Here is a 24,944-nt window from a genome sequence, read left to right as displayed (position 1 = left end):
GAAGATAAGGGGGAAGAGAATGAGATGAAACAAATTAAAAGAAAAGAGGAAGGAGAGAAAAGAAGGGAAGGGAAGGGAGATTAAGTGAATAGGCACAGGGAAAAAACAAGACGGGGATGAGCAGTTAATCATTTTGACACTGACAGATGGGCAAAGAAGTAAACATACATCAGCCCTTTGAGAAAGGTAAAGAGTTTAACAATTAACTAATAGACAAGCATTTTATTTAATAAGTAAATATTTGCAATCTTTATTTGCCTTAAATTGTTTATTAAAAGACTTTCCAGTGACTTGCACTCACTGTAAGACACATGGGTATGTCATACGCTAAATACCTCTGAGGATCTAATCACTTTCAAAAGCTAAAATTTCACTCGGTTGATTTCTTTGTACTGCAACGATACCTGTTCATTTAGCTGGAACGAGAAGTGCTACAGAAATTTTTGCAGAGAAGATTAAAAGATAAGGTGCTCCAATTTGTTCAAAAGAAAATAATTACCATAAAGTGGAAGAGTTGTCCATATTAGCAAAGTTTTATCGCAACTTGAAAACCTGAACTTATACTCTGACAAAAAAAAACTAGCAAATTAAATTCTTCCCCTTAAGGAAATACACATGATTAAACATCAGAGAGAAGAAATAAATAGATGATTACTATCTCACAATGTGTGAGGGTGTGTTAGTGGGTGGGGAGTAGAAGGAGGGTAAAACACGTAGCACGTAGCATCAATGACATCCCATCAAAAAAAAGGGCAAAAGTCAAATATGTGTTTCTCAATCAAGGGTGATTGGTGACACTTTCAAAAAGGATTTGCCACACATTTTACACTAATAGAACACAAAGTATTCATTATAAGGTCCAGATTTTGTATCTAAATTCGGCTTTCCTGATAATGTAAAAACAAACAAACAAAAAAAATAACTAATAATAATAATCATCATCCCATTGATTCAATTTAATTTCTAAGTAAATTACAATATAATTAAAGGTAGGTCTTTGTAACGTCACTGTTCTCTCATTGGTTAACCAACTAGATTTACTGGTAAGTTCACTTCCTATAAACAGGAATGGCCATGTAGTGCAAACAGAAGAATTTTATACTGTAATATCATCAATGAGAGGTTGTCATACATGCAGCATATAATATATATATATATATATATATATATATATATATAATTATATATAAAAAATATTCTGTCATGCAAAGTTATTCAACATGAATTTGACAGAACAGTGTACAGTGTAAAATTCATCAACATGTACTAGTGTAGTTGCACGTTGCAGCTGAATATCCCTAACCTCACCCTTCCCTTCAAAGTGTGTTGGAGATACAATGTATAGCCTTTAACATCAAAATTTAAAAGATTTTTCCATTGTGGGTTATTGTAATATCAAGGTCCACAATGGCACCCTTGATCAAGTTGATCCAGCTCATGACATTAATATAAAAGGCTCAACAACCTTTTTGAACAACAACAATTCATACAAGCAGGTATTTGTGTACTTAAATATTCTTAAAAATCGAGTAATTACCTTAAATTTTCGGGGAAATCATTTCACCTAAATTTTACACACTGGGCCTTTAAGTTCTGCCTTTTCTGATTTAGATATTCTGATTATTATCAGGGGACAGACAACTCAATAAAGATCTAATGTAATCATCAAGAAATCGTTAACCTCCTGAGTAAAAGATTAGTTTGTCATAGAAAAGGAAGAGAAACTTAACAACTTAATACAGACGAGAAAAGGTAAAATCATCTGATGGGGTTGTCCATGATTTATTGAAATATTATCACCCTCTATTACAATAACGTTTTTTGTTTGTTTTAAAGAGGATAAAGACACAGAACAGCTGATGACTAGAGCTACAATGTAATTTCCATGCAGAAATGTAAACAATGACATGTAATGTAATGAGAGGAACTGAAACTATACATGGCAAGTTAGGCAACCCCTTACAAGTGTACTATATTCTCCAACAAGCTCACAAAAAGATGTGCTTTGAACTTACTTAGCATGAAGGAGCGGGTCAAAAGGTGGATGTTGTGCTCCATACACATGTTGAATGCTAAGGAAGTAAAGAAGAGAAAATATCAATGGATGAGTTCATTTCAAACTGGCTGTCAAGTCAGCTACGTTAGCTTCCAGTTATTCCAATGTCGGGTTAAACATTGATAATGCGACTATGAGTAATATGAATTAAACCCCCGGTTGTCCTTTGATGTAATTATATGACTATGTAATTAGTTTTAAATCTGTGAATGCGCTGTGGGTAAATAACTTCACTGTTAGCCACTGTTAGCAACGTAGCTCTTAGCTGGCAAACAGCATTAATGTGTGAAACTATCTTAAAGCCTAATGGACCACAAACACAATATAATGCAAGAGGGTTCACCCCTTTAGCAAACAGTGTGCAATACAACAGGACAGTCGGTGACAGCGAAAGTTGTGCTTGAAGCTCAACAGTGCAGCGTCAATGTAGTGGGGCTAGCTACGCTAAGCTAGCCAGCAGGAGGGAACACGTCACTCACCTGCCAGGAACCTTAGCTGCGTTTCGCTTCCAGAACTGTTTCCTGTTTCCTTCAGTCGACATTTTCACTCCGCGGCTCCGGACAGTCCCGAACACGAACACCCGAACGCTGTCGTTGTCTGTGAAACACGAATTATGTGTTTATTTACACCACCTTCCCTCCACCAAAACTCAGAAAGCTGCCATGTTGATACTGTCTAATGGCTGAGCAAGCGCGGCTCTCATTGGCCGAAGCGGAACTTCCTCAACAGCAGCCAATCACAAGTGAGCTCTGCAGTAAGGTGGCATGGGGGAGAAGCTGACGTCGCTCCCCGCTGTATTTGCTATGTTGACAGAAAACCCATCAGCATCAGGACCACAGCAGCACGTTCTCATGTATGTATTTCAATGTATTTATACTTTGGTAACGTTTGGCTTGTTTATGGTTAAAATATAATGTCATTAATGCATTCATACATACATATTGCCATAGCTATATATAATTATGTGGCGTGCAAAGACGTTTCAGAGAAACAGGGGCGAGAATTAAAAATGGCACCAACTGTGTGGGGCAGGCAGGCACCACGAGTGTAAAATTCCCCACATTCTCAAACACCTGTGTTTACAGATACATTCTTTACAGCACAGCATCACCTTCTGTCATCAAGATGGGCATTTTCTATACAGCACTGGGTATAATTTCCTCTAAGGACGCATGCTTTGTCTGTTAGGACACGCTACTGATGAGACATTCAATTATTGCCCACAGCCAATAATGGAGAGATAGGACACACCAGAGATCATGAGACTAAATAAATAATGCATAATAGCAGGCAGAAACATCTCTGTGTTCTCTCTGTTCAATATGAACCTGGTCTATTTACCTTCCAAAGAATACAAACTACATCCTGTTAATTCATGTCATGATTTGTCATTTGTCAGCAAACAAACACATGATCAGTACTGGAAGAAATGTTAGTGCACTCACTATGATAACATCAGCTAGATGCGATGGGCATGCAATAACTCATCTTCATTCAAGTTGTATTTGAGTGACATTTGCTGATTTAGTTTTTTTTTTTTTTTTTTTTAATAATCAAGGTATGTTGAGGCCATCCTCCAGAAATGAGACCTTTTTATTAGTCCTGCATGGGAGAAGAATATTGCTAATGCCACTGTTTGCCTCATACTGATGGGTTGTGACAGTGTAATATAAATATTCACTTGCTTTTAGTCATGAATTACACCGAGGAGTTTGGGGATGACATGTCTGTTTACCAAAATAGAAACAGGGACGGGACAAGACCTGTCGGTGCATCGTCATGTTTTGCTAGCCTCAAATTGTGTAATGGTAAAATTGCAAAAGCTCAAGTCATAATGTTTCAGGCTTTCTCTTGAAAAGTCGACAGTTACTTTATTGAAAAAGTAAGGCATCAGTTTCAGGAACAGAAGTGTAAAAGCATCTGGGAAGTTTTCCAATGCCATTGAGAAAAAAAAATCTTAAGTTTTTTTTTGGGATTCACGTGAGATTCTAATTATTCGATTTTAAACTGTTATGACATAACTCGAGCTGTATCTAGCAATTATTTTCATAATCCATTAATCTGTTGAATATTTTTCTCGATGAATCGAGTAATCGTTTGGTCCAGAAAGTGTAGAAAAATGACGATCGGTGTTTGTCAATCCTGGACATGATGAAATTCTCGAATGTCTTGTTTTTGTCCTCACACTAAAATGATTCAGTTTTAATACTTTCTTTGTTATGTGGAGCAAAGAAACAAGGAAATATTCACATGTAAGAAGCAATCAGAAATAATTAATTAATAATAATGAAAAAAAAGCTTCGAACCGATCAATCGATTATCAAAGTAGTTGACAATGAATTTAGTGATCAATTATTTATCGAGTAATTCAAGTTTCAGTTGTTTCAGCTATAGACAAAACTGATGACTTTGTGTTTTCCTGTGCATGAGAGAAACAAGGTTAGTCTTGCTTAAATGAGTGTAATGTATTTATTTGCTTTGCATGTTTTTAGTCAAACATCATTTAATTATCAACCATGTTTTTGTCAATCATTCATTGTGACCAACATTTATGATACATTATAATAAGATGTGATATTATAACTTTATTATCGTGACTTTGACTTTATTGTCACTGCAAGGAAATGTTTGCTCTTTATCTACCAAATGCTTCAGTATGTATAGTAAAATTATCAACATAAAAACAAAATTACAATCATTCATTTTTGCACACAGTCCACTAGCTTAATTTCGCATTTCAATGGAAAAAGGTAGAAACAATGTTTTTCTCCATATTTGAGGTCAACACTAAACCTGCTGTAATAAATAAATAAATCAATAAATCAATAAATATAGCCGTTTATTTACACGCCATATTTGTCACAGGGAGTTGTAAGAGAGTCCATGTTGGAAAGCTAGCGTTGTCCATGTTTTTATTCCTGGAGTGAGCTATCTTGCTCATACACGATCTTTGTTTGAACTCCTCTCTTCTGCTGACAGCTCAGTGTTGCCGTGACGGGACACCGGCACTTTTCACGCAGCACACACCGCTACGCGGACACGAGCACCGCCGTGCCGGGCCGGGCCGTGATAAAGTTGTCATGAGAAAAAGAAAAACTACAGGACTACAGGACATCGACTGACCGCGTTGGAGCGACGCCATGGAGAAAGAGCAGCCCCGGCGGTTACTGTGCTCGAGGCTTTTCCTGAAGAACAAGCCCGTGGACGTGGCTATAAACCGGAGTGTTCTGGCTTGGAAGGACGCTGAGAAGAGCCGGAGACGGAGGTCAGGCTTCAGCACTTTGTCTGACACAGGTAAGTCACAGTGAACGGGTCTGAGAAAGAGCTGTGTTACCATTTAATGCACGTGTTATTAAAGTTATTAAAAGTAGTTGTTTTTTTTTCATTTAAAGTGAAAACAATTAAACATTCATAACAGAATACATTAAAACACCCAGTGGTAAGTTGCAATAAAGCTTGTATTAACAGTAAACAAGTCAGTTAATTTTGTTTATTTTGTAGTTTTAAAACAGAAACATCCTTTGGAAAATGTTTTTAAAAATACAAATATAGGGTTTAACTACTACTTAAAGGCTCCAATTTAATAAAATGTCAGTTTTAATTAAAAAAAAACGATTAATCACTTTTTGGAAGCTATTACGTTCTTATTATTGCATTATGAAAGTCAATAATTTGATAGTATTGCATGAAAATAAGTAAATATGGCCAATATTGAACTGAAGATGGACTTGGAAAAGTAGTATCTCAACTCAAATTGCAATGTTTTTAACCGATTCATTCAGCCCGAATAAAACATTTAAAATAAATAATAATCATAAAGGTGCTCCAGGTTCCACATACTTAACAGAATAAACCATTTGATCAACTATATCAATGAATAATGTACAATATTACTTATTCAGTTAAGTAATATGAAACCTCTGACCAGAGGGAAGCTCAAATTCACTCAGTGTAGGGCTGAATTATTTTGGGGAGGAAATAATGGAGTTGTGCGATCTTTCTGACAGATATTGACATTTTCGTATTGATTTGGGCATAACTTTCGAAGTTAAGTTTCTGTGTTCCTAAATTTAAAACATGATGGAACGTTACCATGTGACACACACAAGGTTGAGGACTTAAAAGATATAAATTGGTGCATCCTGTATAGCTGGGCCAAGATATGGGTGCCAATGCGGTGATTGTGTTATTCTGTTTTATTAAAAGAATTATGGAATTTGCAGTAAATTGTCTTGTATGTAAATTGGACACTCTAAGTTGACTGTAGTTGTGTGAGTATGAGAGTGAATGGTTGTTTGTCTCTGTGTGGCCCTGTTATGGAGTGGCAACCTGTCCAGGTGTTTCGCTGCCTTTTGCCCTACACTCTTAGAAATAAGGGTTCCAAAAGGGTTCTTCTACAAGGGCTGAGGTTCTACCTGGAACCATTTGCTTCTGAAAAACCCTTTTCCTGAAGAATGATTTTTTTCAAAGGTTCTTGGTAACACTAATGGTTCCAGTAAGAACCATTTTGATCCAGAGAACCCTTTAAGGGTTTTAAAAGCGTTATAGGTGGAACCTTTATAAAAATTGAAAAAAGAGAGTTCTACCTGGAGCCAAAAAGCCGAAGAACCTTATATGGTTCTACTTACCACTAGGGGTGGGGGGGGGGGAATTGTTTCACATAGGAATCACGATTCTAATCATCCACGATTCTGAATCGATTCATAAACTTCAAAAATTTCTATATTTTTTTTAGGTTTCTATTTTGAAAAACCACACAAAACACCAGTTTGTGTTATTTGTGTACAGTTTATTTTTGTAACTTCTGTGAGAAAAAGGAAGCTCGCCTAAGCTTCAATTTATGCAAGTTATTTTTTTGTACAGTAAGTACTGTTAACTTTTATCTTAAGTTTGCCTGTGCGTGATCACATTATCACATGTTCACAAATAACACACTATGCAATATGAGAGTGTCTTGTACGCAGGAATGCTGTGTTGAACTGCAGCCAACCTTTGTTTTCAAGAGACAAAATGTCCAAACCATGACACCAGGCTAAAAGATTATACCACTTAAGTACAAGCACGATAAAGCAAGATCACCATGCTCTTGTCCATGTGCAAATACCACGGTCTCCTTAAACAAAAGAGCCACTGGTGCCCGTTAAATATTTTGCCTCGGCTAATTATACCCACTGTCACTCATGCAAAAAAAAGAAGAAAGTAAGAAAAACCTGTCCGCCAATTCTGCTCTCCTTATCAGGACTGTGCACGTGCCGAGGGAGGAACAGTCAGGTCATGTAAACACTGTAGTGTGTGTCTGTTCACTGACAGGAGCAGGTCACAGTGTTGGAAAGTTCCCAGTCTGAGATAATTACAAGGCTTTGTTTCTTACAAGGAAAAAGTACTTAAGGTTGACAGGTCTCTGATACTGAATGTTTCCCACAAATTCACTCTTCTTTTTTTTTTCACTGACTTGTCCCTCAGAGCCCCTTGAAAAGCTTCCATATGTTAAGTTTTGAGTTTTTATTCCAGTGAGTTTGTTCATGGTCAAATTTCCTCCAAACAGACATGATCCCAAAGCAGGAGGAGCTTGTTGGACTGACTCTTCAGAAGCTCAGACAAAAGTTTTATGCCAATATGTTTGAGTTCTTGTACCTTATTTATCTTTCACTAATCTGAAAGCAGCTTTGTATAACTTGGGCAAAACCTTTCACCCAATCTTTTCCACCAACTGTTCCAGGAACTGTTTCCCCTCCTGAGAGGCGTCTTTGTGATTCGTGTTTCCACAGCAGAGCCAAAGCCCCCAGAAAGTTTAAGCAAATGTTGACACATCAAATGTGTGACAGTCGACTTTCACGTCGTTTTTTGGTGATGAGGTAAGTTGAGGTACAGTGTTTTACAACAACTGCTGTTCACGGGAACAGGATCCATAGAGGATGTGGTTGTCACTCAGGTTCTACAATAATCTGTTTGTAGTTTCAAGAAAGATCTAAGATATTCAATGCTGCAGTTTACACCAACTTTCTAAAACCTTTAAAAAACTGCTCCCTCCTGCCTTTGGGGGATTAAATTGTCCTCCTAGACTTTAGCCCTTTAAGGTACTACTCAACCATTTTGGTCGACCACACTTTAAGTCACTGTATCTCATTGAAAAATGCATCAAGCTGAACTCACTAACACTTAATGTCACGTGTTCTGAATGTTGTACTTTATGAATTATGCAAACCAGGTTTATTATGAACAGACATCTCAACCGTTTGGTAGAGGCCTGTATCTGTAATACTGTAGGGTCTAATTAAAAAAAATAAAAAATGCAAAGAAATAATTTTTACTTTGCTTTTTTCTTGGTGCGTACCTTAAAGAGTTACGCGTTGACCTTTATTTTTCCATTATGATGTTCATTCTTTAATGGCAATAGAAAAAACGTCATGTTTACATTAGTCTTTTGCTGCAGCAATGCAGTTTTCATTGAGAAATGACAGTATTATAATGTATTTTATACCCGATCAGTGTACAAACTGTCACCTCATGAGCGCTCTTGCAGGATGACATGGTTACTTATTATGGCACAATTAAAATCCCTCGGTCTGAGGAAAAGTACCAGCATCCTTATCTGTGTCTACTGTTGTGTCTTTACAACACGGACCAAATATTGATAACACTTGGAACAAATGGTCTGTTGTGTCGTTCATTGAAATGAGAAGAGAGTATGAGACAGAAACAGTTCCCTTAGAGCCATTTCTGCAGTGTTTGTGTGTATTGACAGCAGCGCAACTTAATCCAGGCCGGGGTCCCATCAAAGTAGACAGACTCCCAGCATGCACTGGGTTAATGGTCTGTATTTTCAGGTTTGGGAATGTGGTTGTTGAGCGGCGCTCCGAGTTTTTGGTCCATTCCACCCTTTGCCCAGAAAACCCCACTTAATCCAGGCACCCACGTAACCTCCTGAGGCTAATGTTTGTTCATCTAGATGAGGTCCCTGGTCTGCAATTACCGCGCCACGTCGAGTGGTGTCATTACTGCTGGCACGGCACACTTGAGTTTAAGCCTGGCCATTGACCTTCCTCAAAGTGCTATCAAGTGCCCTATAATAACCCGCCATAAAGACTTTCATTTATTGAGTCAACGTTCAACGCAGCCACATCAGAATCCCCTGCAGTGATGATTGTGACAAGAACAGGTCAGTTTACCCTCATGATAGGACTCAAAGAAAAAGTGTTTGCCAGTCATAAATGTTTAATGACCTTGAAAAAAAGAAAAAGTGATGTTGTCACCTTTAATTTAAAGAAAACCAAATGACTTAAAGTGCTGAAACAAGCTAAAGACGCCAAGTGAGTTTCCCTTTCACTCGTGTGGTCTTTGAGCAGAGTCTGGTTTGGCATCAATGGTCAATACAGTGTAATTAATCAGTGACTGATATAAAGACAGGGGCGGTGTTGAGTGGAATTTTCCTTCTTGTCTTTGGACATGATTAAATCTTTCACTGCCAGCCATTTTCAGAGCAGAGTCCCATACTGCCAGCCGTTTTCGAGCATTTTGACCCATCTATCGAGACCCACACATGTTGTGTTCTATGACTATGTAAACAGAGAAAGAATAGAATAGAATAGACTTTATTCCTTCGTCTGGAAAAAAGGTTTGTTTCTACCTTTTTCCGTTCTTAAGTAAGCGGCATTAGAAAATAGGCTGATTTCACCACAAACACAAATTTTGACCAAAAAACTGTGAAAACAAGCTTTTTGTAAAAAGAAGAATTTCAAGCAGATGACACCTCAAACATCTGAGCAGTGTTTCCCTTCCACAAAACAACAAATACAACACACATAAAGGGCTTTTGATGGCAAAACAATAATTCATTTACAAGATTTGTCAGTTGAGTTGGCCGTTGGTGACACGCAACGCGAGAAATGCGGCGTCTCAACACTTCGCCGCGGTTTCGGAGACCACGCGGCTCTGTAACTCCCTCCTGTCACGATCGCCCATGATCTCCCTCGTCAACGCTCACATTCGCGACACACTTCTTCACCCAGCTTTTCGCCATTTCTCCCTCCTCAGTCCTCATCTCTGGTCTTCTTCTCATGATCTATATTGATCGCTCATCCAAAAAGAGCACCTTCATGGTGGTCAATTTCGGCATTACACTTAGTTTACAGGTTTGCTATTGAGGGACATGCTCCGCCAGAGTGTCTTGCGCCCCGATCCCCGGCGGAAAAACATAATTGACGTCTATAGACGTCAATGGCAGTGAAAGAGTTAAAGGAGAAATGCTCTACTTCTGGACGACTCACATCATCGGCTGCTCCAACACTCCACACTTCCCCATTGGCATGGTTATTTCTGTGTCTGTGCGTGTTTACCTTAGATTTGGAGCAGTAAAACTTCTCAGCTGTCAATGGTGATATAAATTATCTTGAGGTACAGAGTGTTTCACTGCATACAAAAGCTAAAAATACAAATGAAGTAAGTCAGCAGCGAGATGGAATGTTTCTCTCTGTGCTTACCGTGAAAATTTCCAATTTATTTAGCTGAAATTGAAAAGTAAAAAATAATCCAGCTGGGTTTTTGGGAGAAGTGCAATTGTGAAGTAGGAGATAAAGAGAAACTTTGTATTTTTTTTAGCTGACTCAAAGTCGACAGGTTGCCCTCGGTGTGTATTTCCAATTTCTGGCCGACATCAAACTGATGCATAAGTCCCATAAATGCCAAGAGGAATTGCCATGAGAGATAAACATCAATCTGGCCTTGATGTTTTGGCTTGCGCCACATTACGTAGGTTACTGCTTGACATTTAAGTGGATTTGGTTGAGTCTGAGAATCAGCAGAGCACATGACGGGGAAGTCGGGTGTGTTATTTTTGTACACGCAAACGCTCTTACGGACACAAACACGAAGAAGTCCGATCAATGGGACGACCCGGACCTCTGAGTCTAGACCAGGGGTGTCGAACTCATTTTCACTGAGGGCCACATCAGCATAATTGTTACCCTCAAAGGGCCAGATGTAACTGTCATACAGAATAAATGTAACTAAATGTAACCAAATATAATGTAAAATAAAGGTAACTACTCCGTAAACATATTGCTAAATAACTTTCTGCATTTATTACTTATTCAATTTCACTCGTCACATGATGCATATACAATGATACACTGCGATCTAATGGCGGTGCCGTCACTTTGCGGGTAACACACACAATCGCCGTGCATTGTGGGAAATGTTTATGTCAACGCATGCCTTAAAGCAGCATAGACATATTCTAGCACAGATTTTTACGACCAATTAATCACTCGCGGGCCACATAAAATGACGTGGCGGGCCACATCTGGCCCCCGGGCCTTGAGTTTGACACGTGGTCTCTAGAGAATGGGGAAATGTCTTGAACACTTCATGGCATATGCTTTACAGAGTCTCCCCTTTCCTCCAAATCACTTTACTTAGTGAGGAATGAGCTTTTTTAGGCCCTCTAAGCCTGGCTATTTCTCTTGGCCTTAGGGTATAAAGATATTTGCCTCCCTACAAAGCAAAACTGGAAACAGACCTGAGGCCTTACAGAATCACTTATAGTGTAGTGACACTAGAGGTTTCAGTGAATCAGTGACACAGGATTTCTCTAAAAAAAAATACACAAAAAAATGTTTTTACACTGATTGGGTTTCACCTTTTGTGGCACTGGTTGAAAAGATAAAGTTTTCAATATAGGCATTATCCTCCAGTGCTCATACAAAATATTATCATATCGATTCATCTCGTAGTCTGGACCAAAGTGACTTAATAATTGCCACAGCCTTTGCTAAAGCCACGTTGCTAGGTTGGATAAAATCCAACAGCGTTTTGTTTTTTTTCTCTGAAAAAAATCAAGGTTACAAAAAAGGAAGACTGCAAACGTGATGTTCTGTCAACTGCTACTTTTGGCTTGGGCAGCGAACAAGCGGTTTTCACGGCACCTCCCGTGACTGCTCTCCTGTTTTTACATCCACCTTGTCTGTCCTCTCTTCTCCATCTGCTTGCCTAAGCATCGGCTTAACAGAATCACTATGCTTGGGAGAAATCCAAGTCTTGTCTGACAGCTCGCTGCCATGTTTACCGAGGCAGATCTGTTCTTTGTAATCTAAAGCTGGAGCTCAATGCACAGCCCCCCCGTCTGTATATTCAGAGATGGCTACAGAGGGAAGACGAGATACAGAGGAATTGTTTGTGAGTGGGTAAAGTGTGTGCTTCATTGTATTTATTTACCAGTGGCTCAGGTCAGATTCATACCTCAAAAACATTGCTTCTCAAAGTGCGGCCCGGGGGCCAATGGCGGCCCGCAGAAACATTTCTGGCGGCCCGCAATGAATTGCAGTTGATAGTTTTAACCCAGGAGCTACTAAGCTTGTTAAATGTTTATTGGACATTACTGGATACAGACCAATAAGTGTAAACAAAAATACTGGGTATTTACCTGGTTTCTATATGGTGAATTTTAGTGTATTATTGGGTTATAAGCTGGTAATAAGCAGGTAGCTACAGCCCCCAATTACTAGCTATTTACCCAGTAAATGGTATGGTAATATGGTAACAGAAATATGTTACTTGGTATTAACCTGTAATTAGGAGGTAAGAACAATGGCCAAAATACTGGGTAATTACCCAGTAAATTATAAAGCGTTATTATATTAATGCTTAAATTACATTTTATTAATGCTTATATTACTTAACGCTAAACTGTAGAACTGCAATCTGGTCATTCAAATGATTGCAAATGGGATTTATTTCTGGGGTTTTTTTCCTTTGGCGGCCCTCAGTCCAATGTTGGGTTCCTAAATTGGCCCTCAGGTATCAAAACTTTGAGAACCCCTGCTCTAAAACTAATAACTGTTAGCAATATGTATAGCGCATCACTATTGTCTTCATGGTCAGTCATCCACCTTGTTGAAGTAATAACCCATATTTTGGATGAACTGCAGTACAACAGAGACCTCGCTTTCCCCGTATATCCAGCGTGACGGCAACAATTCTTTATTATTTTTAGTTTGACTGCCGAACAACATTAACAGTTTTATCACACCCTCGGTAAAAGTCTTATCTTCTCTCTTGCACCTGCGTCACACGTCACAAAATGTAGCAGGGAAAACAAGAATGACATAAACACAACAAAAATAGTGTGGGAACACTAAAGCGAGCAAAGCATTTCCTCAAGCTTGCACTGGCTTGTCCTCTAACGCGTCGTCGCTGCCAAACCACAGTAACAATAAAGGGATTACATATTGATTCACGGAGGGGAGGGAAGGGTGCAGAGGACAACAGCAGAATGTAAAAATGATGACAGCTTGTTGTTGTCGGAGGACTAGAAGCAGATGAAGGGCAGGTGCTGCGCTGTCACAGATACGTACAGAAATAGAATCTCCCGAGCAAACATGACTGTACGAGATAAACCGAGGTAATGATCACTCGTCTCCGAATCGACAAGGCTCTCAAATTTCCCATCTGCACCGACGATGGCTCGGCTACGGTCACACTTCAACAGCCACAACAAACCATCTAGGGTGTGACGAGGAATTCGCAGACATTATGTCGGCGTGTGCAAGAGAAACCAGTATGTTAAGCTGAATCCTGTAAGGTGGCATGCCACCCTGTTGTGTGAAAGCATTGTGAGTCATGATTCCACTGTTGAACCAACTTGAACCATCACAACACTACCAAGTCATTGGGATTTACTTTCAAATGCTGACTCTAAAGTCGGTTACAGAAGGTCACAGCAACCATGTTGCCAGGTGACGGTATGAAAATCACCAGCATAAATAAACAAATTAATGATAGCTGAGTTCCTTTTAGTTTCCTCGGTTTCACAGTTCATTAGGGCTGAAACAATGACTTGATTCTTTGATTATTAAATAAGGTCTTTGCACATCGGATTTTGGGAAACAATGTTAATCAAGCCACCGGTGTCAAATGTTTGGACTGTATGCTGTCCACAACACTCGTTCTGATTGGTTAGCTGTGACCCCGTCGACTGTACGTCGTCGAAACCGCTCGTTCTGATTGGTTAGCTGTGAACCCGTCGACTGTGCGCCGTCAACAATCCTCGTTCTGATTTGTTAGCTGTGAGCTTGTCAACTGTACGCCATCAAGAGCAGTTGTTCTGATTGGCTAGCTGTGAACCCATCGACTGTACATCATCGAAACCACTCATTCTGATTGGTTAGCTGTGAATCTGTCAACTGTACGCCGTCAACAACCCTCGTTCTGATTGGTTAGCTGTGAATCCGTCAACTGTACGCCGTCAACAACCCTCGTTCTGATTGGTTAGCTGTGAATCCGTCAACTGTACGCCGTCAACAACCCTCGTTCTGATTGGTTAGCTGTGAATCCGTCAACTGTACGCCGTCAACAACCCTCTTTCTGATTGGTTAGCTGTGAATCCGTCAACTGTACGCCGTCAACAACCCTCGTTCTGATTGGTTAGCTGTGAATCCGTCAACTGTACGCCGTCAACAACCCTCGTTCTGATTGGTTAGCTGTGAATCCGTCAACTGTACGCCGTCAACAACCCTCGTTCTGATTGGTTAGCTGTGAATCCGTCAACTGTACGCCGTCAACAACCCTCGTTCTGATTGGTTAGCTGTGAATCCGTCAACTGTACGCCGTCAACAACCCTCGTTCTGATTGGTTAGCTGTGAATCCGTCAACTGTACGCCGTCAACAACCCTCTTTCTGATTGGTTAGCTGTGAATCCGTCAACTGTACGCCGTCAACAACCCTCGTTCTGATTGGTTAGCTGTGAATCCGTCAACTGTACGCCGTCAACAACCCTCGTTCTGATTGGTTAGCTGTGAATCCGTCAACTGTACGCCGTCAACAACCCTCGTTCTGATTGGTTAGCTGTGAATCCGTCAACTGTACGCCGTCAACAACCCTCGTTCTGATTGGTTAGCTGTGAATCCGTCAACTGTACGCCGTCAACAACCCTCGTTCTGATTGGTTAGCTGTGAATCCGTCAACTGTACGCCGTCAACAACCCTCGTTCTGACTGGTTAGCTGTGAACCCGTCGACATATATCATCCAAACCACTAGTTCTGATTGGTTATCTGTGAACCCGTTAACCGTATGTCATCGAAACCACTCGTTCTGATTGGTTAGCTGGGAATCCATCGATTGTATGTCATCAACAACCCTCGTTCTGATTGGTTAGCTGTGATTTCATCGGAAATCATCAGGTTTTCTTCATAATTAAATCAAGCTTCCAGATTTTCAGCTTCTTAAAATATGAATACATTCTGGGTTTTTTTGCTCAATATAACAAAGAAATCATTAAAACTGAAAAAAAAAGAAACTGGACAAAACAAGACATTTGAGAACATCATCACTTCCAGGTTTGAAAATCACCGATCAACATTTTCCATAACAAAACAATTACTTGAGAGAATAATTGACAGATCATTCGATTATGAAAATAATGAGTTAGTTGCAGCTCCACTGTTCATACAGGCTCACTGTCACATTTTCCAGAGCTATTGTTAATGTAATCAGTCCCACCAGAGCTTTTCCTGCTCATAATGTGTTCTGAGCAAAGGGCCCATTGTCTAAAACTTTGCACCATGGAGACTATTGTACTCCTTGCAGTGATTCTTGTGAACCATTTGAAGAGTCAATCAAAAAGTTGGATTTGGTTGCACAAATAAGTAGAACAAGTTCAACTTGGGTTCATGATCAAACGGTTTTTGATCAAACTGCCAGTGTGTTTGTGTCTTTTAGTCCAGTGTATTTATTTTATTTTTTAAGAAAAGGAGAAAGCCACAAGGATGTTCCTTGCTATAATTACAAGAAAGATGATTATTTGGATTCAGATTCTGAGGAATTTGCACCATTGGCCAGCTGTAATGAGCTGTGAGTTCAAAAGAGTGGAAGCCATCGTTACTCGCTGGACATGTTTTAGAGCTTACGCTAACCAAAACAAAACATGTTGGCTGTGTACTGAGCATCACAAAAAGTGGTTCACCACTATTCCCAGGCACTGAAGATGTGTCTTGATACGTCTCCGCTTCGCTGCATGCAAGCACTTAACAGCCCATGTGACCAAAACTTCAACAGCTGACAGTGGTTCAGCTTATGTTTTGTTTTTCTTAGCGGTGATGATTCTCTGAAAAAAAACATGTCCATGCTGTTCATGACATGGTATAGATTTTAACCACTGTCTTTCATTACTCTGTTCCAAGGCCCAAGGCGTAGATGAGAAATGGGATCGGGCCTCGATACGGTGGTGGGAAGCATGCGAGGGATCATGTGAAATCACCCTTTGGAAAGTGAAATAAAATGAAAAGAATGTTGTCCAACAATGCAGCATTTTTGTCTCACTTGGGGTACAGAGTATTACTCTTTAAAGTACAAAAATCCAGGGGTATTCTAGTGTAACATATAGGTTTCCACCGAGCTACAAACACACTTCTCCCTTCATTGTGTGTGCATGACTGCCACAGTGAACAGCAGCTCTGTACTGAATTACATGGTGGATTGAGTTTCTACCAGGAGAGATGAATATAACTGGCCTCATAAACTCTGTTACGTGAACACAAAGATCCTCTTTCTTCCATTATTATAAAATTATTGCCAAGACCAGTTGCTCTTAGTCAGTTCCTCCTCCTTGGTACAAGTTAAAGTTAAAGGGCCTCTTCCCTGATTTGGAACTTTCTCTTCTTTATAGACATACGTAGGCTTACTTTATTAAAGCTCCCATAGAGTGGTCCTGTTGCACATATATGTGAGTTATGGAGGTCTACTTAGATACATTAATGTGTTTTTATGGTCAAAAACCTCTGAGTTGCTGTAAATGAGCCAATAGAAATCTCTCCTCACTGAAGCTCTCGTCAGTCGCGCTGTTTAAGATTGAAATCTCATCCCCAGAAGACAGACTGTGTTGTGATTGGCCAGCCAGCGAGAGCTTTCCCAACCGTCTTGTGATTGGCCAATACCTGGAGGTGACGTAATTAGCACACCAGCTCTCAGAAGCTCAGCTCCCCCCTCTGGAACGGTGGATGCACTGCTACTCATTATCAAAAACATTGTTTTAATAATGTTTAAAAATAGCTTTGTCACGACTCCCAGCCGCAGTCCCTTTTAGGCCTTTTTTCTTCTTCTTCTGCGGTTCAATGTACGCAACCGGATGTGCCCGGACTAGTGCCCGGAGCAGGAGGATCTGCTGTTCAGGAGAAATGCTGTTTACCTAACCGGACCGGATTTTTTCAGAGATGTCGCTGAGCCCGAGATTACAATACAACACAGCGTTCTCAGCAGTGGCTGAACTGTTTGTTTCGAACCTTTAGGGCTTCATAAACGAGGTAATGGGGCAGATACACACCAAAAAACAGCTTTAATTGGTACTCCCGTTCTATAGGAGCTTTAAGCAGTGAGTTCTGCCATTGGCAGGCTCTCCTAAATGCTACATTTGAATTGTACAGTTTATTTAGTTACATGAACACATGTAGGAGTAGTTTGTATTTTAAAAAGACTAAGATGAGTGGTTGTTGTCGTCAGTGTTTCCAACATGGAAGTCATAAGTGGTCACAAGGAAAATCCGATGGGCTTCAAAATGATGAGGGGAAAAGCTAGATTACTGTTACCAATAAAATACTTTTTTTTCTTTTTAGATGTCTTTTGATTCTTGGGTTTATTTTATCGACAGGCCCTCTGAGAAACAAACCCAATTTTAATGAGCCACTGGTGTACAATTCCATTCATAACATAACACAACAAAGTCGCAGACTGTTCAAATATTCACAAGCCTGTCGTGGCTCTTTAACTGTGTTCACTTTGCCGTGCAGGTGTTAATCCGCCTCACGTGGTTCCAGTGTGAACTGGTTGCACCCTGCATTGACCCTGAGGACTTGTGGCTCAATAGAGAAAGTGCCAGGGATTACATTCACACTCAGAGCAAAGCATCAAATTGACTTTGGCAGAATTTGAGGGTCTAGTAACTTTATGCCCAGGCTGAGAGAACACCCCCCCCCCTCTGTTTTGCTTCTTTTTCTCATTTGTGACTGTACTTGGCCATCTTCCAAGGCAGTCAATTTGAATCTGTCGTGTGGGAAATCTGAAACCTGACAGGTTTACGGTTGTCTGCCAAAATGCCCCCGTTGGATACTTAACTGTATGCTATTTTTAAAACTTCTCACTGAAAAACAATAGAACCAAATGGATCTGCTTTTGCTTTCTAAGGAAATCAATGTCTCTGTGATGGTTCTCAGTCATTTTCCAGCAGTTGGTTATCAGCAAATGGACTTGCTTTAGTTTTTCTGTTGCCCATGGTTAACTCCTGAGGAAGGAAATCAATGATTAAATTGGCCTAATGGCAGTTCTAAGGTTCACTTTTTAACAACTGCAGAGAAGAAAACTTAGGAAAAGCACTTTGGTGGTTATGCGGCACAGATTAATTCATAAGCTGATGGTTCATTCCACTGTATCCTCTCCAATGTCAGATTATGGAACACAGTCATGGCTGCATCACCAGCAGAAAACATCCGATTGTGGTTTTATGGACAAATTCTAAACTCGTGGCAATGAATTCCTCAAGAGGACAGCAGTTTTCCTTTGTTTCCAGTGTTTGTGCTCAGCTTAACTCGCCAGTCACTGGTTTATTTTTACATTAATACATTTTCAATTCATTCTTGATATACATGTATTGTCCCCCCTTTTTTTTTACAGTCACCTATAGACAACCACAGATGAAACAATATGCATAAATCTTCACATCAATCTATATAAACAACACCTCTGGCCCATCAGGAGATATAACAACGTACACAAAGAAACCTCTGATATCAATACCACCTGGCAATCTTGGGTGTTTACAATTGGCTCCGTCTCAGAGAAATGAGTCAGTAACCCCAAACACAGTGTGTCACACTTCAGGTCATTTTAATCACTTATGCTATGAATGTCATTGAAATGATAGAAATACTGTTTGCTTTTCATTTTTTTGTGCTTTCTCCGTCACTCTCCTCGTGATGGATCATTCGTACTTTGCCTCCAGGAGATGTTAGGACATGTCCTCTGTTCAAGTCTGTTATTTTGGAAGGACTCATAACTAAAGGAGCAGCAATAGCACATTTTGACTTAAGGGTTGCTCCATGACCTGGATCTTCTGTCTCATGTTTTCTCAGGTATCAACCAGAACCATACAGCAAACAACACAATTATGTAAACCATTCGGGTTTCGAGCCCCAGAATAAGTTCCAGTCGGTGTGGGGAAAAAAACCTTTTCCTCTTCAGTTCCCTCAAAGTATGTCTGTACATAGTGGGCCTCTCCAGCACACTGAGCCCCTGTGGTATGAATAGACAGAGCACAGTGGCTGACTGCCAGCGCTAAGATTCTTTTCAAGTACAAAGAAAGTGTGTCAGTGCAGAGTAGAGAGGATCTGGCTTGTATGGCCGAGGGCTTAGCATGTAGCTTAGGCACTGCACTGAACTAGAATGTGTGTGCGTGTGTGCCATGAGATTAGTGTGTGTGTCTGTGTCTCTGTGTGTGTGTGTGTGTGTGTGTGGCAGGGTTATTGGAACAGTGTTAAAAGTAGGTATGTCAGCTATTGTTCTCATTTCCCTCCTGACAGTTCAATGGGATTTTTCTCTTTGTCTTTGATTCTGGGGTTAATGACCAAGTTGTGTGTGTGTGTGTGTGTGTGTGTGAGAGAGAGAGAGAGAGAGAGAGAGAGAGAGGGAGAGGGAGAGACTTGGTGTTTAATGTGCTTTCAGACAATCAGCCTGACTATCAGGTTTACACAGAAAAGATTTCACACAATTTTACAGTCGTCTGATTTCACCGCAAGCCACGGAGCTCACGGCAAAGAACATGGAAATGTGTAGGACACGAGATAAGATACTCCTACGTATACCACTCAGTGTAAACTTTGGTTCTTTGATATGAAAATTAACAGTAAATGCACGACTTCTTATAATCTCGACATCTAAGGTTTGGTTCATTCTGACGGTAATTGTCACTCTCGACAAGCGGCAGTTTTAACCACGGATAATCTGCTTTTCCATATCTTCTCATGCTTGCATGAAATGATATTTCACGTCGCACATCCTGCTCCGTACCCCGTGACTGTACTGTCAGCACACCTCGATGATGGGAAGGAGGAAAACTGTCATCGTTTCTTGTCATCCTGCTTTTGCAGACTTACTTGACGTACACATGAGTGTCAGCTATCTTCCTCGAACACAATCGCACTCGATGTGGTTGCTGGGTTGCGGAAATCAGCAACTCGAGTCATTTTCACGCCTTAAGGCCACAGTATACTTCTACAACTGCGTAATGCGCTATCCAATGCGTAACCACGGAGACTCCTCTAGCCTTCATACTTCTCCATCGTGCAATTTTCCGCCCGATCAGTAGGGGTCACTACACAAGGTTGTTGTGCTTCTGGCGTCCAAGAGAGAAAGACTGTTGTTGTTGTTGCAGCTGAATGACATTGAAACAGTGGCCAAACATTGAATTTTTTCGGTCCCAGAACGCAGTTTTAAGATCATTTGAAGCGAGAAATTAGCCATTTAGAGTATAAACATGTGGTTTGTGTATTAAGATATGACGTATTCATAGTTTGGCAGCGACGTTGTCGGCGGTGATCAGCTCACAGAGCAGCGTTATCTCGGCCTGTCCTGAGGACCAATCGCAGCCCTTGCCGTCTCCGTTGTCCCTTGACGGCGTGACTGACACTTTATTTATATTTCCTGCAGCCGGAGACTACGCAGAGGCTCTCCGACAGGCTCTCCGGCGACGTAGAGGGGTGTCCGTAACCTACGTAGAGCACTTTACGCGGGAGTATACATACTTTTACACTTTACTGAAACGAAACAAACCTTTTCAATAATGTATTGCGTCAAATCCTATTGTTTTATGCGAACATACGACACGTATACGCTGCAACAATTGGCTCAGACATTTCGTCCGGGCTAGCATTCTACACGTGCGTATGATTTGGTTGTGTTTACCCACAATGCCCTGTGTTGTCGTCTGCATTTGGTTCGCTTGAAGCTAACCGAGACCTACGTTTTTATGTGGACCAGAGTTCGCTTCTTTGAAGAGTTCGCATTCACACCTCCCCAAACGAACCGGACTTTCCGAGCTAACGAACTCAGGCTGGTGTGAATGCAGTAGAAGTCCTTTCTGATCTGTCCTACCACTGCATCCACAAGTGTTTGGGATTGCAAAACAAAATAGGACCCAAATGCAGGACTGATAATGAAACAAAAAGTATTTTTATAAAAATACACACAAAAAAGGCAAAAAAAACAATGCAAAGCAACAGGAGAGGGTGGCGGAAAAACAAAACCCAGAATGGAGCAGAACAGGAAGAACCAACAAAAACATTGGGGAGCAAAGAGACTGAATACACTTGGGAGGCAGGGGAAATTTTACACAGAAAACAGGACAGGACACAGGAAGTAAAAACTAGATAAGGCACACTCAAGGAAGTAAACAAAGTAAAACACGAAAACCAACACAAAAAAACTTGTCATGTCCGTGGAAATACAACCGAAAATCATTTAAATATCAAAAGGTCACAGCCCATGATAAGTCTCATACACAACAATAAATCAGTAAGGCCTTCAAACTCCCACTAGACTCCTTGTTAAATTAAGTCTCTCCTTTTTCCTCGTCTTAAATGTGTTGAGTATGGAAGACGTGTTGTGTGGGTGTTGAGGTTCTGGGATGAGTTTTAAAAACATCTTTGACAAGAGTGTGTTCCCCAGAGCTACAATTATTCTACAAGAAAAAAATTATAATGCTACAGTCAGTTAGTGCTGTCAGCTCACGATGCTGACATGCTCCCTCTCACCCTCCCTCTCACCCTCCCTCTCTCTCTCTCTGTTTGCTGCACTTTCCTCTGGTGGTTGATGTTTTTTTGTTTTTTTTCAAATGGAAGACCCGATCAGGGTTTGGCCCCTTGTGACCACTGAATGATCCGTTTAGAAAACAGATTGACGGTTTAAGTATCAATAACTTTCGGTAATCCATTATATATATTTTAAAAATCACACCAACAATCACTTGGGCAGAGATGTAGTAGTTGTCATTTTTCAACCTCATTCTTTCTCCCCCCCTCCACCCCCCTGAAATAAAGCCATTACCCACACGGCCATAAGTCTTCTTCCTATTTGTCAAAGTGTGAATATCGATGGCCATAAAGTTATTCATGCCTGCATGCCGCATCATCTTTATTTGAGAAAGAAATGAAATCCTATTCCCTCTGACTCCCAGGAGGGAAATAATATGTCATGCATTCCTCCCATCCATTTCACTATATCACCTGAATAAATTTGTCGGCGAGATCTGTGTGTGTGTGTGTGTGCGTGTGTGTGTAAGAGAGAGAGGAAGAGATGCAGTTGAAGAGGTCAGTTAAACTCTTTGCGAGCAATATTGTCATTTTCCGGTTACAAAAGTGAAAGTGAATTTCTTCTGTTTGTGGAAAAGCTATATGTTTTGCTTGAGCGGTCCGAATTTCGCTCTTTGAAATTTGAATATGGGAAATTTTACAGTGGAAAGATGTATTGCCCTCCTACGACGCAGTTTCCCCCATATTTGAATTTTAGATTTAGGAATAGCTATGTAAAAATAAATTCCCTTTTTACCGCAATCTTTTTTTTCCAGCTTTAATGCAACTGTCAGGTAAATACTTAAAGGTGCCATATGTAAGATTGTGGCCCAAAACGGTTACTACATTCAAATTCAAAATACCGGAGTCTGTTAGGTTCCGTTTTCTGATGTAACTGGCAACCCGTGGTTGCTCGGCAGCTGAGACTCTACTGGCTGCAATGATTGGTAGACGGCGGTAGGTGGCGCCACATGCCAAAACATGATTTCAAAACAATAAACATGATTTGCAGTCTGCAAAAGATTTTTTTTAAAGCAAATATTTTGGCTGTACTGTTGTTGTTGGTGAGTTCAGTTTGTTATATGAACATTATTCCTGAGTAGCTGTGACATATTAGGAGGATTTTATGGCCAGTTGCTTTAGATTTATTACATAATGCACCTTTAAGTTAAAATGTGTGTTAAATTGCTCTTTAATCAGATATTTGTCACTAGAGTGTTTGGTAGGTTCCATGGCTCTGAAAATCAAGCATTTTATCCAATCAGGAGCCACAGGACCTCTGTGTTTGTGAGGTCAGGCTGTTTTTCAGTAACCAATAAATGTGTTCATACAAGCTCATGCTATAGTCAACTAGAAGTAGGAAGTTGGACAAAGGATAATGTCACTCACAGCAGCTTGAAATACTCTGACGTCACTTCCAGATCACACCACGTGTGACGAACAAGGAAGAAATCCTTAAGTAGCTTCAAAATTGAGGCTGATTCTCATTTCTTAAGGAGAAATATTGCCTGGATATATTGCACAGTTTATTTTACTGTTCTAAATATAAGATAAGATGGCCCTTTATTGGCGGGGGTAATAAATAGATGACCAATGTGAAACAATCATGGTCATTCCTGTGAACATTCATCTCTTTACACCAGCTCACACCCAAAAAATGAAGCATCAATCACTGCAACGTGGCCATTTCCCTCGATTATGATTCATTTTTGTTCTGTCGTTTACCACAAGTGGGCGCTGATGACGTCTTTTACACTAAGATGATTAGTTTGACTTGTTGCACAAGTCTGGTTTTTAATCTTCTTGTTGACATGATTGTTGAAACCGAGTCATCCTCTCATCTGATCCAGCCTTCTCTTTCCTCTAATGAGTTTCTTTTACAATCACCGATAAGTCTCCTTTCATGAAAGCGTAGCTTCAATCAAACCATAAATTTCAATAAAATTAAAACATTATCTAAAAATTTCCTGTCCCTTAAGTTCCGTTTTACTTTTTTTTTTAAGGTGGACCTTAAGAGATACTACTAAACCGAGTGTTCTGAACAGGGCTGTTTTGGCAGGGTGATTGAACTGCTGTGGTGCTTCATCCTTATGGTATTTTGACCAAAGCATGTCACAGACATGTTCATTAGGACACCAGGGAACTAGGTATAATATGACGCCTTTAACATCCACTTTTTTCTGTCAGAAAGTGAAGAATGTTGCTAACTGTGTCAGGAAAAGAAAATCATGTTTTTGATGAGTAATATTATTGTTGTCTCCACCAGCTCAGTTTTAATTTATTCATTCATTTGTCCACAGCTCACTGTCAGACTGCTCAGGTGTGCGAAATCGTCGCCGTGCACGAGGCTGAAGACAACGGCACCGAGACCAAGAGCCGTATAAACGACAAGCGGGTCACTGAGCTGTATCCTCACGCGTTCACAGGTACAAAACACGCTTCTTTCACCCAAGTACAGTAACCTTTCCCGTTGTCTTCTTGCCTTTTCGGAGTCACCCCACGTCTTTTATTTTGAGAATACTATTTTTATGGAATATTTAACTGCCATTTAAGAAAGGGACACCTTTGCATCATTCCAGCTTGAATTAGACTCCGTCACATGGTGTTAATGTGGCGAGCATTGTTGTCTCACAGCAAGAAGGTCACCGGGTCAGATCCTAGATCAAACAAGGGCTTTTCTGTGTGGCTCAGCTCCCCCCTGCGGCCCTCGTGTTGAGGATATAGCAGTTGAAAATGGATGCAATATAGACAGACTAAAAGTTTTGTTTAATAAATGTTAACGGGCACTTTTATTATTGTCTGAACTTCCTCATTTGTTCCTACAAAACTGTGAAAGTTTGTCAGATGCATCAAAACAAGAATAAGTACAATGAAATACATGTATAATTTGGCATCAGATTGAGATAAACCCCTTATTATTCAGCCTGTAATTCCAACAACATCACCTGATCTGACCTGATACATTCTCACATGGGGTTAATGACATATCACAGTTTTGAGGAAGTGTACCAAGAACCACAATCACATGTGATCTGACACCGTGAATAAGCCTGTAGACTCC

General features: G+C 40.3%; 2 protein-coding genes across 2 annotated transcripts in view; one reads left to right on the top strand and one right to left on the bottom strand.

Annotated features, from left to right (window-relative positions):
* The window catches only part of tbc1d22a (TBC1 domain family, member 22a), a gene marked incomplete at both ends in the record, with an annotated part of 131,828 nt that extends 129,231 nt beyond the window's left edge, over nucleotides 1-2,597 (bottom strand). Inside the window, 2 exons of the mRNA XM_083907262.1 lie at nucleotides 2,016-2,072; nucleotides 2,536-2,597. Of these exons, the coding sequence (XP_083763388.1) occupies nucleotides 2,016-2,072; nucleotides 2,536-2,597 (119 nt within the window). The remainder of the gene's footprint in view (nucleotides 1-2,015; nucleotides 2,073-2,535) is intronic.
* Nucleotides 2,598-5,196: 2,599 nt separating this feature from the next.
* cerk (ceramide kinase) overlaps nucleotides 5,197-24,944 on the top strand; it is a gene marked incomplete at both ends in the record, with an annotated part of 53,091 nt that continues 33,343 nt past the window's right edge. Inside the window, 2 exons of the mRNA XM_083906798.1 lie at nucleotides 5,197-5,350; nucleotides 24,184-24,309. Coding sequence (XP_083762924.1) covers nucleotides 5,197-5,350; nucleotides 24,184-24,309 — 280 coding nt within the window. The remainder of the gene's footprint in view (nucleotides 5,351-24,183; nucleotides 24,310-24,944) is intronic.

The sequence above is a fragment of the Microchirus variegatus genome (genome assembly GCF_963457635.1).
Source record: "Microchirus variegatus genome assembly, chromosome: 20".
Lineage (NCBI taxonomy): Eukaryota > Metazoa > Chordata > Actinopteri > Pleuronectiformes > Soleidae > Microchirus > Microchirus variegatus.
This window is presented reverse-complemented; position numbering and strand designations above follow the sequence as displayed.